Here is a 19,789-nt window from a genome sequence, read left to right on the forward strand (position 1 = left end):
ATATCCAATGAACATGTGTAATTGTTAGGATTCTATTAATACAATTATAGATAACATATTTATGTTGCCCCTCTGACCATGTACGAGAAAATGATGGGTAACCCTGCCACTTCACGCAACATTTGCGCGTGTGCAGATAGCGCCTTGCTGTATGTAGTAGTTGGTAAATAACTTTCGATCGTTGTATGTAGTGTCCGGGGTGCGCTTTAGGGGTCCATGGAGCACAAATATTGAAAATTCGGCTTTGCTCGTGTTCGATCTCGTCGTGATGTTTATGAGTGTCTTTTTTCAATTGGCATAATTTAATAAAAAGAACACGATTTAACATAATTTCTTTAATGTAAAAAAAATGTTACATAAAAGTATAGAAAATTGTGATACAAAACTTGTTAGGAATAGATTTTTTTCTGTAAATATATATTGTTTTATAATTAGAAAGTTTTGTTATTATTTAACGTCTTCACTTAGAATTAGCGGCTTTGGTATTATTCTTCATATCCTCGTAGGAAGTTTGATTCTGGGAGTAAAAAAAACAATTTTCATGAATAATTCGTTTTATAGAGGAAATAAATTGCTACAATTGAGAAGCAATGACATATCATTCAATTCGCAAAACTGATTTGTGACTAATAAATGAACTGCTGCTGTGAAAAGCGAAAGCTCATATTTTTAAAAGGTCACATGATAGGGATGCACGATTTTTTGCTTTGATTCGAGTTTTTTTCATCGCAATTGATCATATGTATCGAGAATATAACCAGAAATCGAGACGAAATGTAATTTAATTTGTTTGAAAACTATTCTGCCAAATCATTACGGTAACAATTGGGTGTTTCGCAATAACAAGACTCAGCTGAGAGACGCGAGGTATTGAGTCCAGGTGTTCTCAATATTCAAAGATGACAGGTTGATTATTGAATAACCCTAGTCGAGGAGCGCCTTATACTATGGGACAAAACATCAGAAGAATACAAAGTCATCTTTGAATATTGAATAACGAATTAATGCGGCACTGGGGAGCGCACCGTGAGTTTCTACGATACGACGTCGTGCCATGCGTCGTGTCACGTTGCGATGTTGTGTCGTGAATTTGTACGTAGCTCGTCATAGATTTCCACGATACGTCGTCGCATCGATGCCGCGTCATAGCACGACGCGACTTCGTATCGTATTTATGTGTAAGAGCCCTTTCACACCGTGTTCACGTAATAGACAAGAGTTGCTTTCGCATTTATAATATAAGAACAGGAAGGTACAAGGGGCAATCTAATAAAGACAACTCACGTTCCACATATCATTGTCCCAACTGGGGAATTTGTTTCTGAACACCTTGGGTTCTTTGCCTTGCTTTACCATCACCACCAGAGCAGTGTCTGCTGTGCGATCCAGGCCGTCGTCTTTTATGTATTCCTGTGACAAAAAGGTAGAATATAATTACAATTGAATGCGAATGAATAATAAGATTTTGCTCAATACGGCTCTCGTTGTTCGCTGTGGAATACCGTCTAATATTAAGAGTTTTTTTTTTCTTTTTGGTCATGGGAGAGACCAGGGTCTGTCAGGGGTATAATAATAATAATTTACTTCGCGACTCCGAATCCATAGTTGTAGAAACAAAATAACAATTTTTTTGCAATATCAACTGACGGGACGAACAAGTCGTGCGCCTGGTGGTAACCTATACGCCTGTCCATAACAGTGCAGTGCCACTCAGAGCTTTAAATCCATTGACTTACAAATAAATGGACGACGGGTGTAATACAAAAACCACGAAAAAAATGTCCCAAGTCAACCTATTTAAACGTAGTGACATGTAAAGGAATATGAAAAAGCTAAAACGTTGGATTTCAATTGTAATGTCATCGCAGTACTGTCTAATTTTGCTTGCTTCGCTGTCAGTCGAACAAACGAAGACTAAAGCGTGAATGACCCTCTGTATACGATTTTAACGCCCTATAAGTTCGGACACTTTTTAGCGCGGACCCGACGTCCATATAATTGTAAGTCAATGTTTAAATCGCAAAAATCTGAGGGGCACGGCTACTGCGCTTGTCACCCTGACACATAAGTTGACAAGTCCTTGTAATTTCACCAGCACACTTAGCCTTCAAGACCGGAAAGCAGTAATGCTCACATTACTGCTTGACGATAAAAATTCGTAAGATACTTCTTACTTTGTTATAATTATTAATACAAAGATCGAACACTCAGAAAAAAATTCCTTCGATCCGGCCGGATTCGAACCGACGTCTTCTAGCATACCGTGGCAGACGCTATACCAACTAAGCCACGGAACGAACCAGCGGACCTCACGAATTTTTCTATGTGCTTTGTCGTATCTTTGTATTTGGTTTTTCAACGACTTAGCCGTAGCGCCATCTATGAGAAATCTTATGAAAGTATTTCGTACCCACCTAATTTCCTACATTATTACAATTTTGTGGGTCGATACAACCTCAAATGCCTTTCTTTAGTTGATTCGGCATGACAGTGAAACAGTTGAATCAATAATTTTGGAAAAAAATATATAAGTACAATTGAGGATTACACGATAGAAAAAAAAACACGATTCACGAGAGAAAAAAAGACACTTTCCTCGAAATTTAACAAGAAAACCGCTGCATTCAAATACTTCACATATATATCAATGATTTTTTTTACATCAACTAAACTAAATAGAACATTTATAGTATACGATACACATTTTACAAATGGCTTATTAATTTTGTTTGTAAAAAAATAAATTCCGAATGAAAGCCAGCTTGGATCGAGAACTGTATTAGTTAAATTTTAATACGAGCCGTGGTGGTGTCGACTCTAAGGGTCGTATTCTAGAACTTTACTCAATGCTCAAATCAGGATTGCAATTGAAACACAAGCACTGGAAATACGACCCTAATGGCAGGGACTTGAGTCTGATTTCTAGTGCTTTGAATCATACTCAAGTCCTGACTTAAGCATTGAGTAGAGTTCTAGAATACGACCCTAAGGGAAGAACATTCTTTCATTTTGAAAGTAACAATCCACACCTCCCAACGATAAATAGATAAACACTTTATTCACTGATATAACACAAACACAGATTATGCATAAAAGAAAAAAACACAACATTGTCATAGCTGTGAAACGACGCTGACTCAACGTATGCCAAAGTTTACTGAGGCGATGGTTTTCAGTCATGACTAGAGATGGGTTTTACCCGATAAATATCCGTCTTAGGATAAATATCCAATTCCGTTTTTACTGAGTATTTATCCTAAAACATGGATAATTATATTTTTGTGTTTTTTATAATAAAATTCATTAGAATTCATTTTTTATTAAATAATTACGTTTATGCCATTCTTTTATGTAATAATACTATTCTACCTACGTTTTTCGAGTCGAGTGGCATAAAAAATTCGATTGACAGAAAGTTACCAAATTATCTGTAACCCTTGAGCTGACCTATTCTGCGTTAATAAAGTGCGACCCAACTATATGGTCTTGGGGTCTACTGCGTACTAAATAAAGCCATGTTAGGACTTGAAATAGCCTAAGGATTCTCTTTCACATTTCGCACACAAAATATGTTAATTAAAACACATGATATAGAAAATAAATGCTTATAATTGTGTAGGTACACAAGGTATTTTAAAAATATACTTTGTTTTACTAAATAGTAAACCTCGATTAAAAATATTTATCCACGTTTTTGGATAAATATCGAGTAAACATGGATATTTATCCTGAGTATTTATCCCAATGACATTTATCCATGACCCATCTCTAGCCATGACCAACGATAGGGATAAAGTTATTTGTTATGTATTTGAAAGCAAAAATATAACAACTATGTGTAAAGTTGTACGTTGAGAATAATAATATACATAGTAAAGTGTAAATAGTGCACCAATTAAGTCTATTTGCTAAGTTTTATTGAAATATCCCCTAGTTCGCCACTATACAGGACTTGACACTGGAGATAATAAAAATAGGTTCTCACTACTCAAAGTATATTGAGAGAAAAACGCCTTGAATTGGAGAAATAGCAAAATCAACCATTAAAATAATTGCTCCTAAATTAAAGTTAGGCGCCTTTTATAAAAATGAATCTTCATGCGTGAACAGCCACCCTTAAAGGGACCACTATGGAAGTACTTACGTAAGTACCCTTTCCAACAAAAAAAGAATCATGAAAATCGGTTCACAAATACCGGAGTTATCGCGTAACATTATATACAAAAAAGAAACAATTGAGAACCTCCTACTTTTTTGAAATCGGTTAAAAATAACCTATTTGATATGTAAGTGCATGAGCTAGTGTGAATATAATTACAGCTGTAGGAGTAAATTGTGATTGTAAAAGGGTTTTAATGTTGTATAATGCATTTAGTATATAACTATATCATATTGTGAATGATCAAAGCAACACCAAATTTCGATTCTAGACAGACTACGTAAAATAAGGGTTTGGATGACAAATATATATTATTATTTATTATCATTGACTTACAAATAAATGGACGACGGGTCTAATACAAAAACCACGAAAAAATCCCAAGTCAACCTATTTAAACGTAGTGACATGTAAAGGAATATGAAAAAGCTAAAACGTTGAATTTAAATTGTAATGTCATCGCAGTACTGTCTAATTTTGCTTGCTTCGCTGTCAGTCGAACAAACGAAGACTAAAGCGTGAATGACGCTCTGTATACGATTTTAACGCCCTATAAGTTCGGACACTTTTTAGCGCTGACCCGACGTCCATATAATTGTAAGTCAATGTTTATTATTAATAAATATAATTATTATTATTTAAAAAAATCTAACCTGAATAATTTCGGTCCGGGCATCCTTAACCCTCTTAGGAATATTCTTTCCCTGCCACAAGTAAAGTTCTTCGCCTTTGTCCAGTATGTACGCTCCATCGTCGGATAAATCCTGGAAATAATTATACACACGTAAATGACTTGAATTTTCTTGAAAGTCATTTCAAAAAGAAAGAATCTGCGGCTGCGGTGAAGAAGGTTCTAAAATCTCTCACTAGATCTGACTAGCGGCGCAGAATGCCGCAAAATCCGATACAAGGATCTCTAACAAAAATACTGAGAATTTCGACAATGACTTGAACTCTAGAACTCTACTCAATGCTCAAGTCGGGATTGCACTGGAAACACAAGCACTGGAAATACGACCCTAATGGCAGGGACTTGAGTATGATTTCGAGTGCTTTAAACCATACTCAAATCCTGACTTGAGCATTGAGTAGAGTTCTAGAATACGACCCTAAGTTTGATAACAAACGCTAAAACAAAAGATGTTTAAATTTACTTTTCTTAGGTTCAAATCTAATAACCTCAGGCAAACTGTTTAGTAAGTATGGAATACGTTTCTTTAGAGTTCCATCTCCATAGTAATTATTAACTTTTGGTACTACAAATTTACCAGAGGTCATTGAGCTTGTGCTACAGTTGTTGTTAACAGGATACAAAAAACAATGTATCCGGTATGGGGCACTTTCCGGTAACCGATTTCACTTGGCAAATAGATGGTTACCTATTAGCAATCCGAAATGACATTTTGCAGAAATAACGTTTGGTCGAATTTTCATAATCTCGAAAGTAATTTTGAGAGGAAAATGTTTTTTCTTTTAAACCTAACTTAATCTAACCTAACCGAACCTAATCGTGTCATATCATAAACATTCAACATATCTTGAAAGAACAACTGTTTCATTATAATTCGGTTTTCGGTGTAAAGACAATTCGAACAAACGATATTTCGGAAAAAAATTTTCGAGTTTGTGATAGGTTACCCAAATAGATGTAATTCCAGGAACTTTTGAGGTCGGTCTTTTCTATAAAAAAGTCATAGGATTTGAACCTACCTCCTGCGTGAACTTGGGCGGAAGTTCTTCGAACAAAATCTTGCCTCTCATGGTGACAGTGACAGCGGTTAGAGATGCCGGCGTTGTCACGCGGCGCGACGCACTCGATCGCCAGTCTGAGGCGTCCTCTTTTTCCTCTGGGGCGCCTCCTGGGGGTCGATTCAGAACCTTACGATAACTAATTTGTTGACCAATTCGATTTGATATAGTACGATTTCTTTTCATTTTTAATCACAACACCCGAATCGAATAACTATAAACTATACAATAAGCTGCCTAATTATATACTTGAGACTAACGACAATGCCAATTTTAAAAACCGATTATTTAATTAATTGGCTAGGAAAGCGTATTATAAAGTCAGCGATTGCTTAAATGACAAGAACATAGAATAATAGTTAACCACCACAAAATAATGACATAAATATAATTAAGAATTAAAATTAAAATTAAGATTTGACATTTTGTAATTAAAATGTAGTAGTATAATGTTAAATTAATTTAATTATGAAAATTGTATGCCGTAAAATTGGCAATACGTACTGACACAACAATGTTAAATAAGACCTTATAGACGTGCGTACACAATAAATGATTTGATTTGATTTGATTTGATTTGAACGTCAAACTGTCGTATTCGAAACCGAATCGAATGACGTCACACCCGTACGATTACTCGAACTTCTCGAACGGCAAAGGCTACAAACGTTATTCAGAACGCAGTTATCGAATGCGAGTTACCGAACGTCCTATTGTTTACAAGGCAAGAATGTTTTAAGGAAATCTCTTAGTATTTTAAATAAAGTCTGGATTTTGTTCAAGTTAAGTTATTTTAATGCAAGACTAATTAATGCATTCATATATTTTAGGCTGTTGGATAATGATTATCGTGGGGGCTACTTTCGATCTCCGTCCGACATCCGTCTGAAACAATTACTGTCTAATAAGTAATATTCGACAAAATTAAAAGACAAGTATCCAGTATGAAGCTTCATTCGCATCACGCGTCGTTTCATTTGGTCAAGTATTGCTTATTTGGCAGTAATTGTTTCGGACGGATGGCGAACGGAGATCGAGAATAGACCCCCGTATCCGTATCCGACTCGAACGTTTACTCGAATGTTCTGAATATCTCGGAAAACGCCCTTCGATTCGAGAACGATATCCAATCCAACGATTCGGTTAAAATACCGAAGGGTTCTGAATCGGGGTCCTGGATAAATTATTAAACATATAGGATGCGTTCTCTTGTCTCGGATTAGGGATATTCGTTGAACATCGATGTATCGAATTCATTCGATCTTTATCGTACGATACATCGGATTGATTCGACGTTTTGACAAGAACAAATTCTATTCGATGCATCGATATTTTCGAATAAAAACATCGAATCATAGAAAACTCTAAACCTGGCGTGCCTCTGTGTTTCAATTTGATATTGCAAGTCATTTAGTATTTGTTTTAGTTGTATTTATAATCCTAGCTTATTCTATTCTTCTGTTAATGAATAATTGAATATGTATCGAACTTATTTATCTATTTTAGACAGTTTACCTTAGTTTTTTTCACCTAAAAATGTATGTCTTACCGATGCAATACTATTTTTTTTAAGTTCCTGGCTTCTTTAAACTAACTTAAAAGTATCGTAAAATTAAACACGTCACTACAGCGACAGCACCACTCTATTGGTACTTATAGTGTTACTCAGCGTTCACTGTTACGCTAAGAAAAACAAAAAGTATTCGATGTTGAAGAAACATCGACGTTTTTAAGCGATGCATCGAAAAACATCGATGTTTCACATCGAATAATGACATCGACGTATTTTCTAAGTGGACACCCCTAGCTCGGATTCAAGTAGGTAATTTAGTCGAAAGATTTACCCAAAGCTTCCCAGAATTCGTCGGGCTCATCTCCTTGCTCCAGGACAGTCACTTCTTTGGTGTCCCCCACCACCAGCTTCACGAAGTTCAAAGCTATTTCCTGCTCTTTTGGGTCTGATTCCTGAAATGTGAATAATTTTCTCGAGCTTTAGGCTAGCATCGTTTAGGGCCTGCGCAGCCCCTCATCAATGTGACCTCTGAAACTTATTAAATCTTAACTGGAAAAGTCTGGAAACTTACAATAATATACAGGTCAGATTTTGTTCAAACAACCTTTGAACATTCCACTCAGCTGGCGAATGATCCAAGAATAGACGACTACAACATAGAGTTTCAGCAGCATTCTATTCAGCAAATAAAATGACCGAAAACTATGCTACAAGATAGTGTTTCCGCGACACTTTACACCAACGAAACACTTAGATTTTTGAGATCATTTTAATATTAGTGTGCGTAAATGTAAAATTGTAAATCTGACCCAGTCTTGTGAGTCTGTGAGACTGGCAGAGAGAAAAACCACCCAGCACAGCCTGATTTCCTGAAAATGAGAGAGGCCCCTCAGTATCAAATGTTTGCTAGATTCTTACCTTTCCATTTCTCACATAAACGACGTCTTTAGTCTCGAGAACAAAGACGTCATCGGCTTCTAGAACGTCAGCTTTTTCTGGCACCTGAATTGCTCGCATGTCTACTCCTATTTCTGTACCTTCCACCTGAAAACACGAATATTCTGAGTGTCAAAAAACGAACGTCGTATTTTCGCTTATTAAAATATCAAATATGACTCTAACCCAACTACCTCCTGATTGGTTAAAATATAAACAGTACTTGGCCAATCACGGACACTTCTATTCTGTCTCTTTAGTTTTGTGTTCTGTTGCGTTTCTTTGGACTTCGTATGAGTTTGTTGTCATGGATTGTTAACAAATAATCTTTAAATATTGTTTGGTTTCATTGTTTTAATTTATTCGTACAAAAATAACTATGTGACTAGATTTTATAACATCGCAACTACTATTACTTAGGTGACAGGGTCAAGGCGAATTCTCGCTTATAAGTGTAGTCACTTCTTTGAGTGGAGTATCTCCAGATTTATTTCGACGGCCTCCGTGTTCGAGTGGCTTGCATACCGGTTTTCATGGTGTCGCCATCTCTGAGGTTCCGGGTTCGATCTCTGGTCGGGTCAGTGTAGAAAACTAACATTTCTATATTGTCTCGGGTCTGGGTGTTTGTGGTATCGTTCGTCAGACGACTCACTATTTACACCGGATAGCTTGCCGCCTTCGGTGAGCACGCGAAGGTCGCCTGATGACTTGGTGTAAATGCGTCATAATATAGTACTTAATTCAATTTTTTTTTAACTCAAGCACATTGACTTACAAATAAATGGACGACGGGTCTAATACAAAAATCACGAAAAAAATGTCCCAAGTCAACCTATTTAAACGTAGTGACATGTAAAGGAATATGAAAAAGCTAAAACGTTGAATTTAAATTGTAATGTCATCGCAGTACTGTCTAATTTTGCTTGCTTCGCTGTCAGTCGAACAAACGAAGACTAAAGCGTGAATGACGCTCGGTATACGATTTTAACGCCCTATAAGTTCGGATACTTTTTAGCGCGGACCCGACGTCCATATAATTGTAAGTCAATGCTCAAGCAACTCATTATGCACACACTGAACAAGAACCTGAAATTAATTTTCGGTATCCCAATAATACCAGCATGCTGGATCGGGTAGTCTCGAAATCAGACGGGTTTCTGAGCGAGAAGATGAACCTGATTCCTACTATATCTTTCTAATTTGTGAGTTAAATCAAGTATTGTTCCGATTACAAATGTCAAAGTTTCGGATCGGCCAGTGGTGAATCGCAATTATGCGCCTCGACTCGAAAAGACACAGTTTGCGATCGGGAGAGGCAATCAAAATCGAGCTGCAGGTATGTTCATTGTTAATGTTTAGTGATGAGATAGGTTCTGTCCGTTCATTGTGAATTCAGTATTTTCTATTTTTATATTTTTATTCTAATTTTTACCGCATTAACATGCTCTTGTATAATAATTATCAATTTATGACCATCCTTGATGGAGAATGATATCTGATATGTAATTTAATGACAACAATATTATATAATGAATTGTTAATTTTCTAATTATTGTGTGCTTTTATAATTTTCCTTTTTGTCTGATGATCTCAATATAATTTCTTATACTTTGACATGTAGTGCAATTCATATTGTAATGTTATATTTGAGAAATAAATGAATCTGAATCTGAATCTGGATCTGTTGCAAAAACAATATTTTGTATGTAGCTTGTATGACGACATTAAGATGTGACGTTCCGTCTGTTTTTTCATCGTAGATTGTTAATAATAATATTTAAATATAGGTTTGTGTTTCATTATTTTAATTTATTCTTAGGACAAGTATTGTTGCAATCATTACAATATTAACTGTAATTCGATTCCCGGGCCGGGAGAAATAGTTGTATGGCCTACATTTATTTCTCTGGTGAGTTTGGGTGTAATGGCACAGGGTTTCCCTTGTGCGGGGCTATGAGTGTATGCGCGTTATTCAATCAACTTGTTATTGAATATCACAGAAAAATCTTCTTGAAATAATCCCGTGTGCAGCGCGACATAACTGTTACGTAATATTAATGGATGGCCTGTAGTACTATAGTATAACAAGACATGATATGATCGCTAGATGGCAGCACAGTGATTGAAATTTCAATATAAAATCAAAACTTCGTAACTTATGCAATAATAAGTATCGACGGTATTGAACGTGCAACGATATGCCAACAGGGTAAATTGAAAATAATTAACGGTCAAGAATTTGTTATTTCTTTTTAAATTAGAAACTATGATGATCAACTAAAGTAGTATAAGATTTCAGTGTCTCTGTTCCATTGTTTTTTTTTCTTCCGTGGCGGCGGGCGTGCACAGAAATACCAAGTGACGGGACTAATAGTCGGTCCTTGGTGTTAAGCGACGCCTGTCCACAGCACTTGCAGTGCCACTCAGGCTTTAAATCACAAAGATCTGAGGGGCATTGCCACTGCGCCCATCACCCTGAGACATAAGTTGACCTATATTTATTTCTCTCGTGAGTTGGGTGTAATTTGTGGTTGTCTATGTGTGTGTCCATTGCACCTGGGACACAGGTTTTCTCTAGTGTGGGGCTATGTTGAGTGTCTGCATTATTATAAATACTATTTGAAGGCATTGACTTACAAATAAATGGACGACGGGTCTACTACAAAAACCACGAAAAAAATGTCCCAAGTCAACCTATTTAAACGTAGTGACATGTAAAGGAATATGAAAAAGCTAAAACGTTGAATTTAAATTGTAATGTCATCGTAGTACTGTCTAATTTTGCTTGCTTCGCTGTCAGTCGAACAAACGAAGACTAAAGCGTGAATGACGCTCTGTATACCATTTTAACGCCCTATAAGTTCGGACACTTTTTAGCGCGCACCCGACGTCCATATAATTGTAAGTCAATGTTTGAAGGCTAAGAATTGAGCTTGCGTCTTACCTTGAACAATCTAATGTTGTCATCATCATAGGTTCCCTTTGAATTCTCTGGGTTATAGTCGTTGTCCTTACTTCCCATGACAACTACCAAATTCCCTTTGAAAACACTCAGCAAATGCTTAGGTTCCTTGCCTTGTGGAACTTTGATTACGGTCACGCTGCCTTCCTCTTCCTGCTCTATGTCCCGACCAAATTGGATTGCTGCATTTTTGTCGGACCATTTTGATTTTGCACCCTGTGTAATATGAGTTTTTTTGGTTATATAATAAAGATAAATTTATTTGAATATAACAAATGTAAATAAAGCTATTCTAGTATTAAAATAAGCATTAAGAAGGGAATATAAATTATACATTCTAAAGTAAAGCATTCAACATACATTTTAATATTAGAACCTTAGAATAATAACGCATAGAATGATAGTTTCATATCAGACGAACTGTCACAAGTGAGGCAAAAATCAAATTCATGTAGGCTAGTTTTAGTAGTAGGTTAATTTTCGGTTTTAGTGAATATTTATATAAAAATACAAGCTGAAACGCGTTACTTCCTAGTGGAATGTGATGTTAGTATCTATTTTATGTTTGTCTGACGTATTTTATCACTCATTTATCGCACATTCCGTCATTTTTAGCTAAATTTCTTGATCTGTTCGCGGTGCCAGTTGACCTTGGGCACTGAAGGCCCGCCCGCTCGTGTAGGCCCTTTTGGCGTGCTTAATTTGCCTCACTTAGCGTGTGCGGACTAGTTTTCTATGCGTTATTGTTCTAAGAATTTTAAATTTAAAAAGAATTTGAAAGATTATTTTTACAAATTTTTGTTGAATAGTAATTTAGTGGCAGTGACGCCAGTGACGGAAAAGATGAGGAGTAATAGGTTAGCGTAGTAAGGACATGACATGCGGAGGAAAGAACGTCATGTGACGAGAAGAGTGTTACGTGTGAATATGGAGGGATATGAGGGGAAGGGAAGGCCTCCTGGAGGAGCTCCTTGTGAATGAGTACGTCCAGGGAAGTACTGCCACCTTCTATTTCTGCCGTTCCGGTTTAGGAGGGTAAGGGTGCTGGTGAAATTACAGGCATATGGGACTTGTCAACTTATGTCTCATGATGACGGGCGCAGTGGCAGTGCCCCTAAGATCTTTGCGATTTAAAGCTCTGAGTGGCACTGCAACTGTTATGACTCTACTGTTCCTAAAACTAATATCACTTTGAGTTATTGGGATGAACATAATTCCTTTATAGTTAAGGTTGAGAATCGTACTAACCATCCAAACGTAAACTACACAAGCGTCTTCACCATTGTCATCAGTATACTTGTATTTGAGAACGTAAACATCGCTGTTGTAGAACACCGTCAACTCTTGCGTCACTTTTTCCGTTATGTCCTCTTGGTCTCCTGCGAACCTGGTGTCGGAGATATAGAATAAAATAGAATAGAATTAATGTACTGTCTGAATGTAGTTTAACATTAATGGTGAGACCAGACGAGCGCAATTTTATGAAAATAAATTAATTTGCTACTCCGCGAACCCAGTGAAGGTTAAATCGTGCAGAATAGCTGCGCTTGTGTTTAATGTTTTTTCATGCAGTTAATTTTCCATCCGCTATAAATATATAAAATTCATAAAATAAATAATCTCCTCTCTCCATGAATGAACTTCTTCGGCCGAGTGTCGAGCAATCAACAGCCCCAGAGGATGGCTTGTGGATAGGCGAACCACGTGGTGGTGGTGTTAGTGACTGTAGTTGCGCTTGTGTTATTTATTTTATGCGGAGGGGGGTGGGAAAATTAACTGCATGAAACAATTTTTAATACAAGCGAAGCTATTTTGCACGACTTAGTTCGCGGCTGGGTTCGCGGAGTAGCAAGTTAATTTACTTCCATTTTTATAATAACAATAATAATAACAACGCACACACTCAACATAGCCCCGCACTAGGGAAACCCTGTGTCGCGGGTGCCATGGACACACACATAGACAACCACAAATTACACCCAAACTCACGAGAGAAATAAATGTAGGTCATACAAATATTTCTCCCGGGAATCGAACCTGGGACCTCTGCGTGGCAGTCCGGTATGGTAACCGTTCGGCCACGGAGGCAGTTAAATTTTTAAAGTTAAGTTACATTTTTTAAGTTAAAGTTATTAACATGGACTTCCGCAAAGTAATGTCTGAACCAATTAATCAAAGTGGCTGATCACGCATGAACATTCGTTTTTATAAATAGCGCCTAAATTTTACTTAAAGAGCAATTATTATGGTTGGTTTTGCTATTCTCCAATTCAAGGCGCTTTTCTCTCTCAATATACTTTGAGTAGCGAGAACCGTTTTTTATTATCTCCTGTGTCAAATTCCGTATAGTGGCGAATTAGCGGATTTTTCAATAAAACTTAGGAAATAGACGTAATTCCACGTACTTTTGAGGTCGGTTTTTTTTTAGTACCCTGTACTGATATTATTAAAGTATATTTAGGCTCAATTTATATTGCGGCGGATATAAATTGAGCCTAAATATACTATATATATATAATATATATTATAACGATATTATATTATACATTGCAAAATTTTCCGCGGAATTCTCGCGCATGCTAGAGAATGCTCGCACATTCCGTGGAAGACTTTGGTTTGTATCTAGATTGTACATTACACAATTGACCGTAAAGTTCATTAGTTATGCATTGTATAATGTCATTACAAAAATTCGCTTCCACTTCGTTCCGCTGCTATATAAATTGAGCCTTAATATGGCATGTTTAAATGATCATTTTAAATTGACAAAAGCTATAAGCAATCTAAGCAGTCATCTTTTTTAATGATTGATACTTTTTCTCTGAGACATAAAATAATTAATTATATCAATATATATTTTAATCTGTTGTGTGCTAATGTTTGATTTGTGTGAATTAACTTTGATAGTTTCATGTTGAGCCTCAAAACTAAGACTAATAAGCATTAAAAAAAACCTGAAACCATATTGGGAAACGCAATCAAATTCGCTTCTGCTTTGTCATATTCTAACCTAACCTAACCTTCTGAATGGAGGGCGCACCCAATATCTGACACCCTATATAAAATAATCTCTGTACAGAGTATTAAAAAAACCGACCTCAAAAGTACGTGGAATTACGTCTATTTGCTAAGTTTTATTGATATTTAAAATTTACTTAAATTCGCCACTATACAGGACTTGACACTGAAGATAATAAAAATCGGTTCTCACTACTCAAAGAATATTGAGAGAAAAACGCCTTAAATTGGAGACATAGCAAAATCAATCACTAAAATAATTGCTCCTAAAGAAAATTTAGGCGCTATTTATAAAAATGAATCTTCATGCGTAAACAAACACCCTTAGAGGTGGATTCCCTTCAAAATGAAATGGGACTACTATGGAAGTACTCCCTTTCCAACAAAAAAAGAATCATGAAAATCGGTTCACAAATACTGGAGTTATCGCGTTACATACATACAAGAAAAAACAAAAAAACTTACTGTTGAATTGAGAACCTCCTCCTTTTTTGAAGTCGGTTAAAAAGAGGATCCAATATTATTTTTGCCTATCAAATATTTATTTAGTATGCTTAAACACAATGATATGTTACCTTGAATGCAGTTCATTTAATAAAGACGGAACAGTTAATAATATCTATATATCGAACATAAAAAATATCGTTAAGTTAAAAAAGTGTACATTTACAATAGATCAATTCCCTTACACTATGGTACTACAGGGTACGTAACGCACCGTCTTATAAAGTTTTATAGAAGAAACGAATTGGGCAGGAAGGAAAGGATGAAATTACCTGGTAACAACGAGGTTCCCTTCTCCCTTGTCTGGCATATATCCTCTGGCAGCGGCACTTTTGCCGATCTTGTAAGCTGCGGCTTCAGGCTCGTCTCCTGAGGCATAGCCTGCATCTGGAATAATTAAGACAACATATAATTGCTGTTCAAAGTGTCTCAAGACTGGGCAAAGCTCGACCATCTGCTTTGAGAGGCTGTAGGTCAAACCATCAGACTGCCACGGCTTTTGTATAGGCATATGTCATTGAATATATGAAATGATAAGTTCATGATTGTCCGTTAGACACCTACAGCACCGCCACCAAAGAGGAGATTTGGTAGTGGACTTTAAAGCCAACGGTTTAGCGGTGACAACCATGTGGCAACCGGTAGTTTGGGTTAGTGATTAACTGTAGGCATGAACACGTTTGTCTACTTCGGCAGCATGTGGACGGGGGTTCATCCTGTGCACAGCTAGCACGTCTTAGTAAGGGTCTAGTCAAGGGCATAAGGCTACGAGACCCTTTAAGTGGCAGCTATGTCCGGATATTGTCATAAGACACTGCGACCGGCATCTCCGGCACTAGCTGGAGCAAAGCACAGGTTCGATCGTGTAAGGAGTAAGTACTGCTGCCATATTTGGGACGGTTCTGCCCATTACCAGTTAGTTGCTTTGGACTCGGTGGAGGAAAAAGCAAAGAGACTTATTAACAACAATTCTCTTGTGGAGTCGGAGCTACCAAATCTCGACCATCGTAGAAAAGTAGCCTGCTTATCGGTTTTCTATCAAATACATTTCGGGGAGTGTGCGCAGGAACTTTCAATTTAGTTCCACCCTCACCGTTCCTCCTTCGGTCGACTAGAAGTTCCGGAAAACTCCATCCTTATGTCGTTGATATACCACCCATTCGCACTAAGCGCTTTGCTTCCTCCTTTCCGATGCGTACGGAAAAAGGAATGGAATATTCTACATACGGGTGTGGCGGCTTTATACGCCCCCTAATATCACCGTCTCGCTGTGCCAGTCTCTCTGGACGAGAGTCGCCAAGGAGAGTGTCACACTTGCCAATATTTTCGATAATGTTTTAGTTACGTGGATTGTCACGTGTCAGCGATTGGAAATTGTTTGAACCGTTTGGTAAAATCATAAATTATAGTTTAACGACATAGAGATATCTCTAGCCAGGGCTGTAGCTGTAAAGGTATCTAAATGGGTGACGAAATACTTAAGATTTCTCATAGATGGCGCTACGGCTAAAAAGTCGTTGAAAAGCCAAATATAAAGACACGATAACAAACACACAGAACAATTCGTGAGGTCCGCTGATTCGTTCTGTGGCTTAGTTGGTATAGCGTTTGGTACGGTATGTTAGAAGACGTCGGTTTGAATCCGGCCGGATCGAAGGAATTTTTACTGAGTGTTCGATTTTTATATTAGTAATGATAACAACGTTGGAGTATAATAATTGAATGACAATTCAATAAAAAATTATATAATTTATGAATGCACGAGACCGTTTTATTGTTCGTTAGGGGAACGTTATTCCCCAAACGTGTTTCCCGAAAAGTACAATTTAGGACTATTCAAGGCTAGGCTAGGCTTTTTAGACAAACGCGTACCGTCATCGCTTAACATCAGGTGAGATTGTGGCTGTGTGCCTATTATTTATAAAAAAAGTCCAGAGAGCTAGTAAAAGATGAGCTAGATATCCTCCGGTCCTTCCAGGCGCGTAGGTTTCTGGGTAGTAGAGAGACGCTTGGGCGGTAGGAGATGAGCGTGCATACAGTTCAGCCACTAAACAGGAGATTTGGTTGTAGACTTTAGAGTCAACGGCTTAGCGATGATAACCGTTAGTAGTGCAATACGCAGCGGTAACTGAGCGTGCCTACAGCTCCGGTACCTACCTGGAAAATAGGGAGGGCACTGTATATGCACCCGAGACAAAACTTTTGACAACCGGAAGAAGTCCGCGACAACGGTCTATGACAACCCAGTCAACGGACTTGTCTGAAGTCAGGAAATCGGAAAGATCTGACACTGCCACTGCGCCCGCCACCCTGAGACATAAGTTGACAAATCCCATGCGCCTGTAATTTCACCAGCACCCTTACCCTTTAAAACCGGAACACAGTAATGCTGACATTACTGCTTGGCGGCAGAAATAGGTAAGGTGGCAGTACTTCCCTGAACGATTTCTTTCACAAGAAACTCTAATGCTACTAAATAGTTTTGTTAAAGCGGTTTTTAATAAATACCTAATTCAGCACTGAAGTTGGTGGTGCCAATATCCCAAGAGTGGAAGTACTGCTTGAAAGTAGAGCTCTCCGATCCTTCTGACATCCTGGTCACGTGAAGCTGTAACAATGGAAAATAATAATTAACACATTCGGGCGAGGCTATGGCAATTGAGTATATAACCAGAAATAGAGACAAAATGTCATTTAATTTGTTTGAAAATTATTCCGCCAAATCATTACTATGACAACTGCGCTCCGATTGGCCAGCCCGAATTCGAAACAATTGACGGGTTCGAAGAAATCTTACCCAGCTTGGATATTCGTTTATTTCCAGAGTCTTCTGAGCGATGTCGTGGTAGTTCTTCTTGACTTCAGGATCGACATCCTTCCCCAACCAGAGGAAGATGCCCGAGTCGGGAGTGTCGAGGACGTAGATCTCCTGTCAAAGTAAAAACTCAGGTTTATTATTATTATTATGTACTCATCAATAAAAAGAATCCCATTATTTGCAATAAGCGAGCTACTTAATCGGACACAGTATACGGAAATAAGTAGATTAACAAAAAACAAACACAATAATAGATTAGAAAAACAAATTTTTAGATCACACCTTAAAACGGCTAATGCTGGACTACCGCAAGGTAGCGTCTTGGGTCCGTTACTGTTCCTACTCTACATTAACAATCTCCCACGTGCTATTGATCATAAGTGTATACAATTTGCTTACGATACAACTCTTATAATAAAATGCCAAAACAAAGCGACTTTTAACACTGATGTAAATATAGCACTGACAGACGTAATTAGTTGGATGGACATCAATGACTTGAATATTAATATAAGTAAAACCAAATAATAAATATTTTATTTTAACTTTAAAGTGGATATACCACTCTAAAATCAAATCGAAGATTAGGAATTTGTCCTCTGCTCCCTCTTAAGAAATATCTTTGTGGAAATTTAATATAGTTATTCACCATATTTTCTCGTCTTTACTTCATCTCCACTGCGGCCACCCTATATAATTCGTATTTAAATACTTTAGCCATTTCAATAATAAACATGAGACAACCTTTATTTTGGAATGTTTAGAAAATAAAGATAAGGGCATAGAAAGGCTATACGGGTTTTTGCCTTTCTATCTTGTGATGTACCCTAACCTATTTATTCTGGGTAATTGTTAAGTGGCAAGACAGGCAATGCAGAGGTTTTGAGTCGTGTGGGTCTTTGGATATGTTGGGCGCCGGAGCTGGCCTCAGCTGTTGGCGATTCCTCGTGGGAGAACCAACCTGCTGGACAGGGCACCACTGACACGAGCGATGTGGACTATGAGCGTTATTGAGTGGAAAATTGACCTATTTGCCTGCTTTCTGTGTGAGTTCAAAAAAACAGCTATATTTGTAATATGTTATGGAATATAATATCAGTTTGTAATGTAATATGGTACCTATAATATAATTTTAGTAGATACAATAGAATTTTTTAATATAATATTAATGTTTGTAAATAATGTTGAACATGTGATAATTTTGGCTACACTATTGCATAATAGTTGCAAGCTTACGTATGTAAAATAAATAAATGTAAAAAAACCGACTTCAAAAGTACGTGGAATTACATATAATTACCAAGTTTTATTGGAATCGGTTACCGGAAAGTGCGCAAACCCGGATTCATCCCCTAGTTCGCCACTATACGGGACTTGACACAGGAGATAATGAAAATCGGTTCTCATTACTCAAAGTATATTGAGAGAGAATTACGCATAGAATTGGAGAATAGCAAAATCAACCATTAAAATAATTGCTCCTTACAATAAAATTTAGGCGCTATTTATAAAAATGAATCTTCATGCGTGAACAGCCACCCTTAGAGGTGGATGATCTACTTCAAAATTAAATGGGACCACTATGGAGGTACCCTCTTTCCAACAAAAAAAGAATCATGAAAATCGGTTCACAAATACCGGAGTTATCGCTTAACATACATACAAAAAAACACATACAGTCTAATTGAGAACCTCCGCCTTTTTTGAAGTCGGTTAAAAACAGTAAAAAAAGTAATTTTATAAATTAACTTCCTGAATTCCGATCACTGGTTATATTAACCTGTAGCGAGAACTACAATAATAATAAGAGGAAACTTACGTCGGAAGATAAATGCTTCTGCTTGTAAGGTTTCTTCATGGCGACCAGCTCGATCTCATCTCCAACTAACACCTTGTACAGGAACACTTCAGTTGGGCTAGTGCGGCTGAAACTCTGTGAAGGAATAATGTAACAATGAACAATTGGATTTATATTTTGGCCACAGAAAAAAGGTTAAACACCATTAAGACTTTCATTCCTAAATCTCGGGCTTAATTTTTTGCATTCTCGTTCTCCGTCTGACTTCCGACCAAAACAATTACTGCCAAATCAGTAATACGCATAGTGCGAATCACAGAAGAAAAAAAAAC

The 19,789-nt window shown here is 37.2% G+C and overlaps 1 protein-coding gene across 1 annotated transcript in view; it reads right to left on the reverse strand.

The window, feature by feature from the left end:
• Positions 1–420: 420 nt before the first annotated feature.
• LOC113234390 (gelsolin-like) overlaps positions 421–19,789 on the reverse strand; it is a 36,433-nt gene continuing 17,064 nt past the window's right edge. The window contains exons 6-17 of the mRNA XM_026469700.1: positions 19,479–19,592; positions 17,639–17,770; positions 17,350–17,449; positions 15,114–15,228; positions 12,568–12,706; positions 11,302–11,535; positions 8,340–8,465; positions 7,753–7,873; positions 5,870–6,018; positions 4,813–4,923; positions 1,285–1,410; positions 421–517 (exon numbers count right to left, since the gene is read on the reverse strand). Of these exons, the coding sequence (XP_026325485.1) occupies positions 461–517; positions 1,285–1,410; positions 4,813–4,923; positions 5,870–6,018; positions 7,753–7,873; positions 8,340–8,465; positions 11,302–11,535; positions 12,568–12,706; positions 15,114–15,228; positions 17,350–17,449; positions 17,639–17,770; positions 19,479–19,592 (1,524 nt within the window). The 3' untranslated portion in view covers positions 421–460. The remainder of the gene's footprint in view (positions 518–1,284; positions 1,411–4,812; positions 4,924–5,869; positions 6,019–7,752; positions 7,874–8,339; positions 8,466–11,301; positions 11,536–12,567; positions 12,707–15,113; positions 15,229–17,349; positions 17,450–17,638; positions 17,771–19,478; positions 19,593–19,789) is intronic.

The sequence above is a fragment of the Hyposmocoma kahamanoa genome, unplaced genomic scaffold (genome assembly GCF_003589595.1).
Source record: "Hyposmocoma kahamanoa isolate Upper Pololo Valley unplaced genomic scaffold, ASM358959v1 84, whole genome shotgun sequence".
In the NCBI taxonomy this organism is placed as follows: Eukaryota; Metazoa; Arthropoda; class Insecta; order Lepidoptera; family Cosmopterigidae; genus Hyposmocoma; species Hyposmocoma kahamanoa.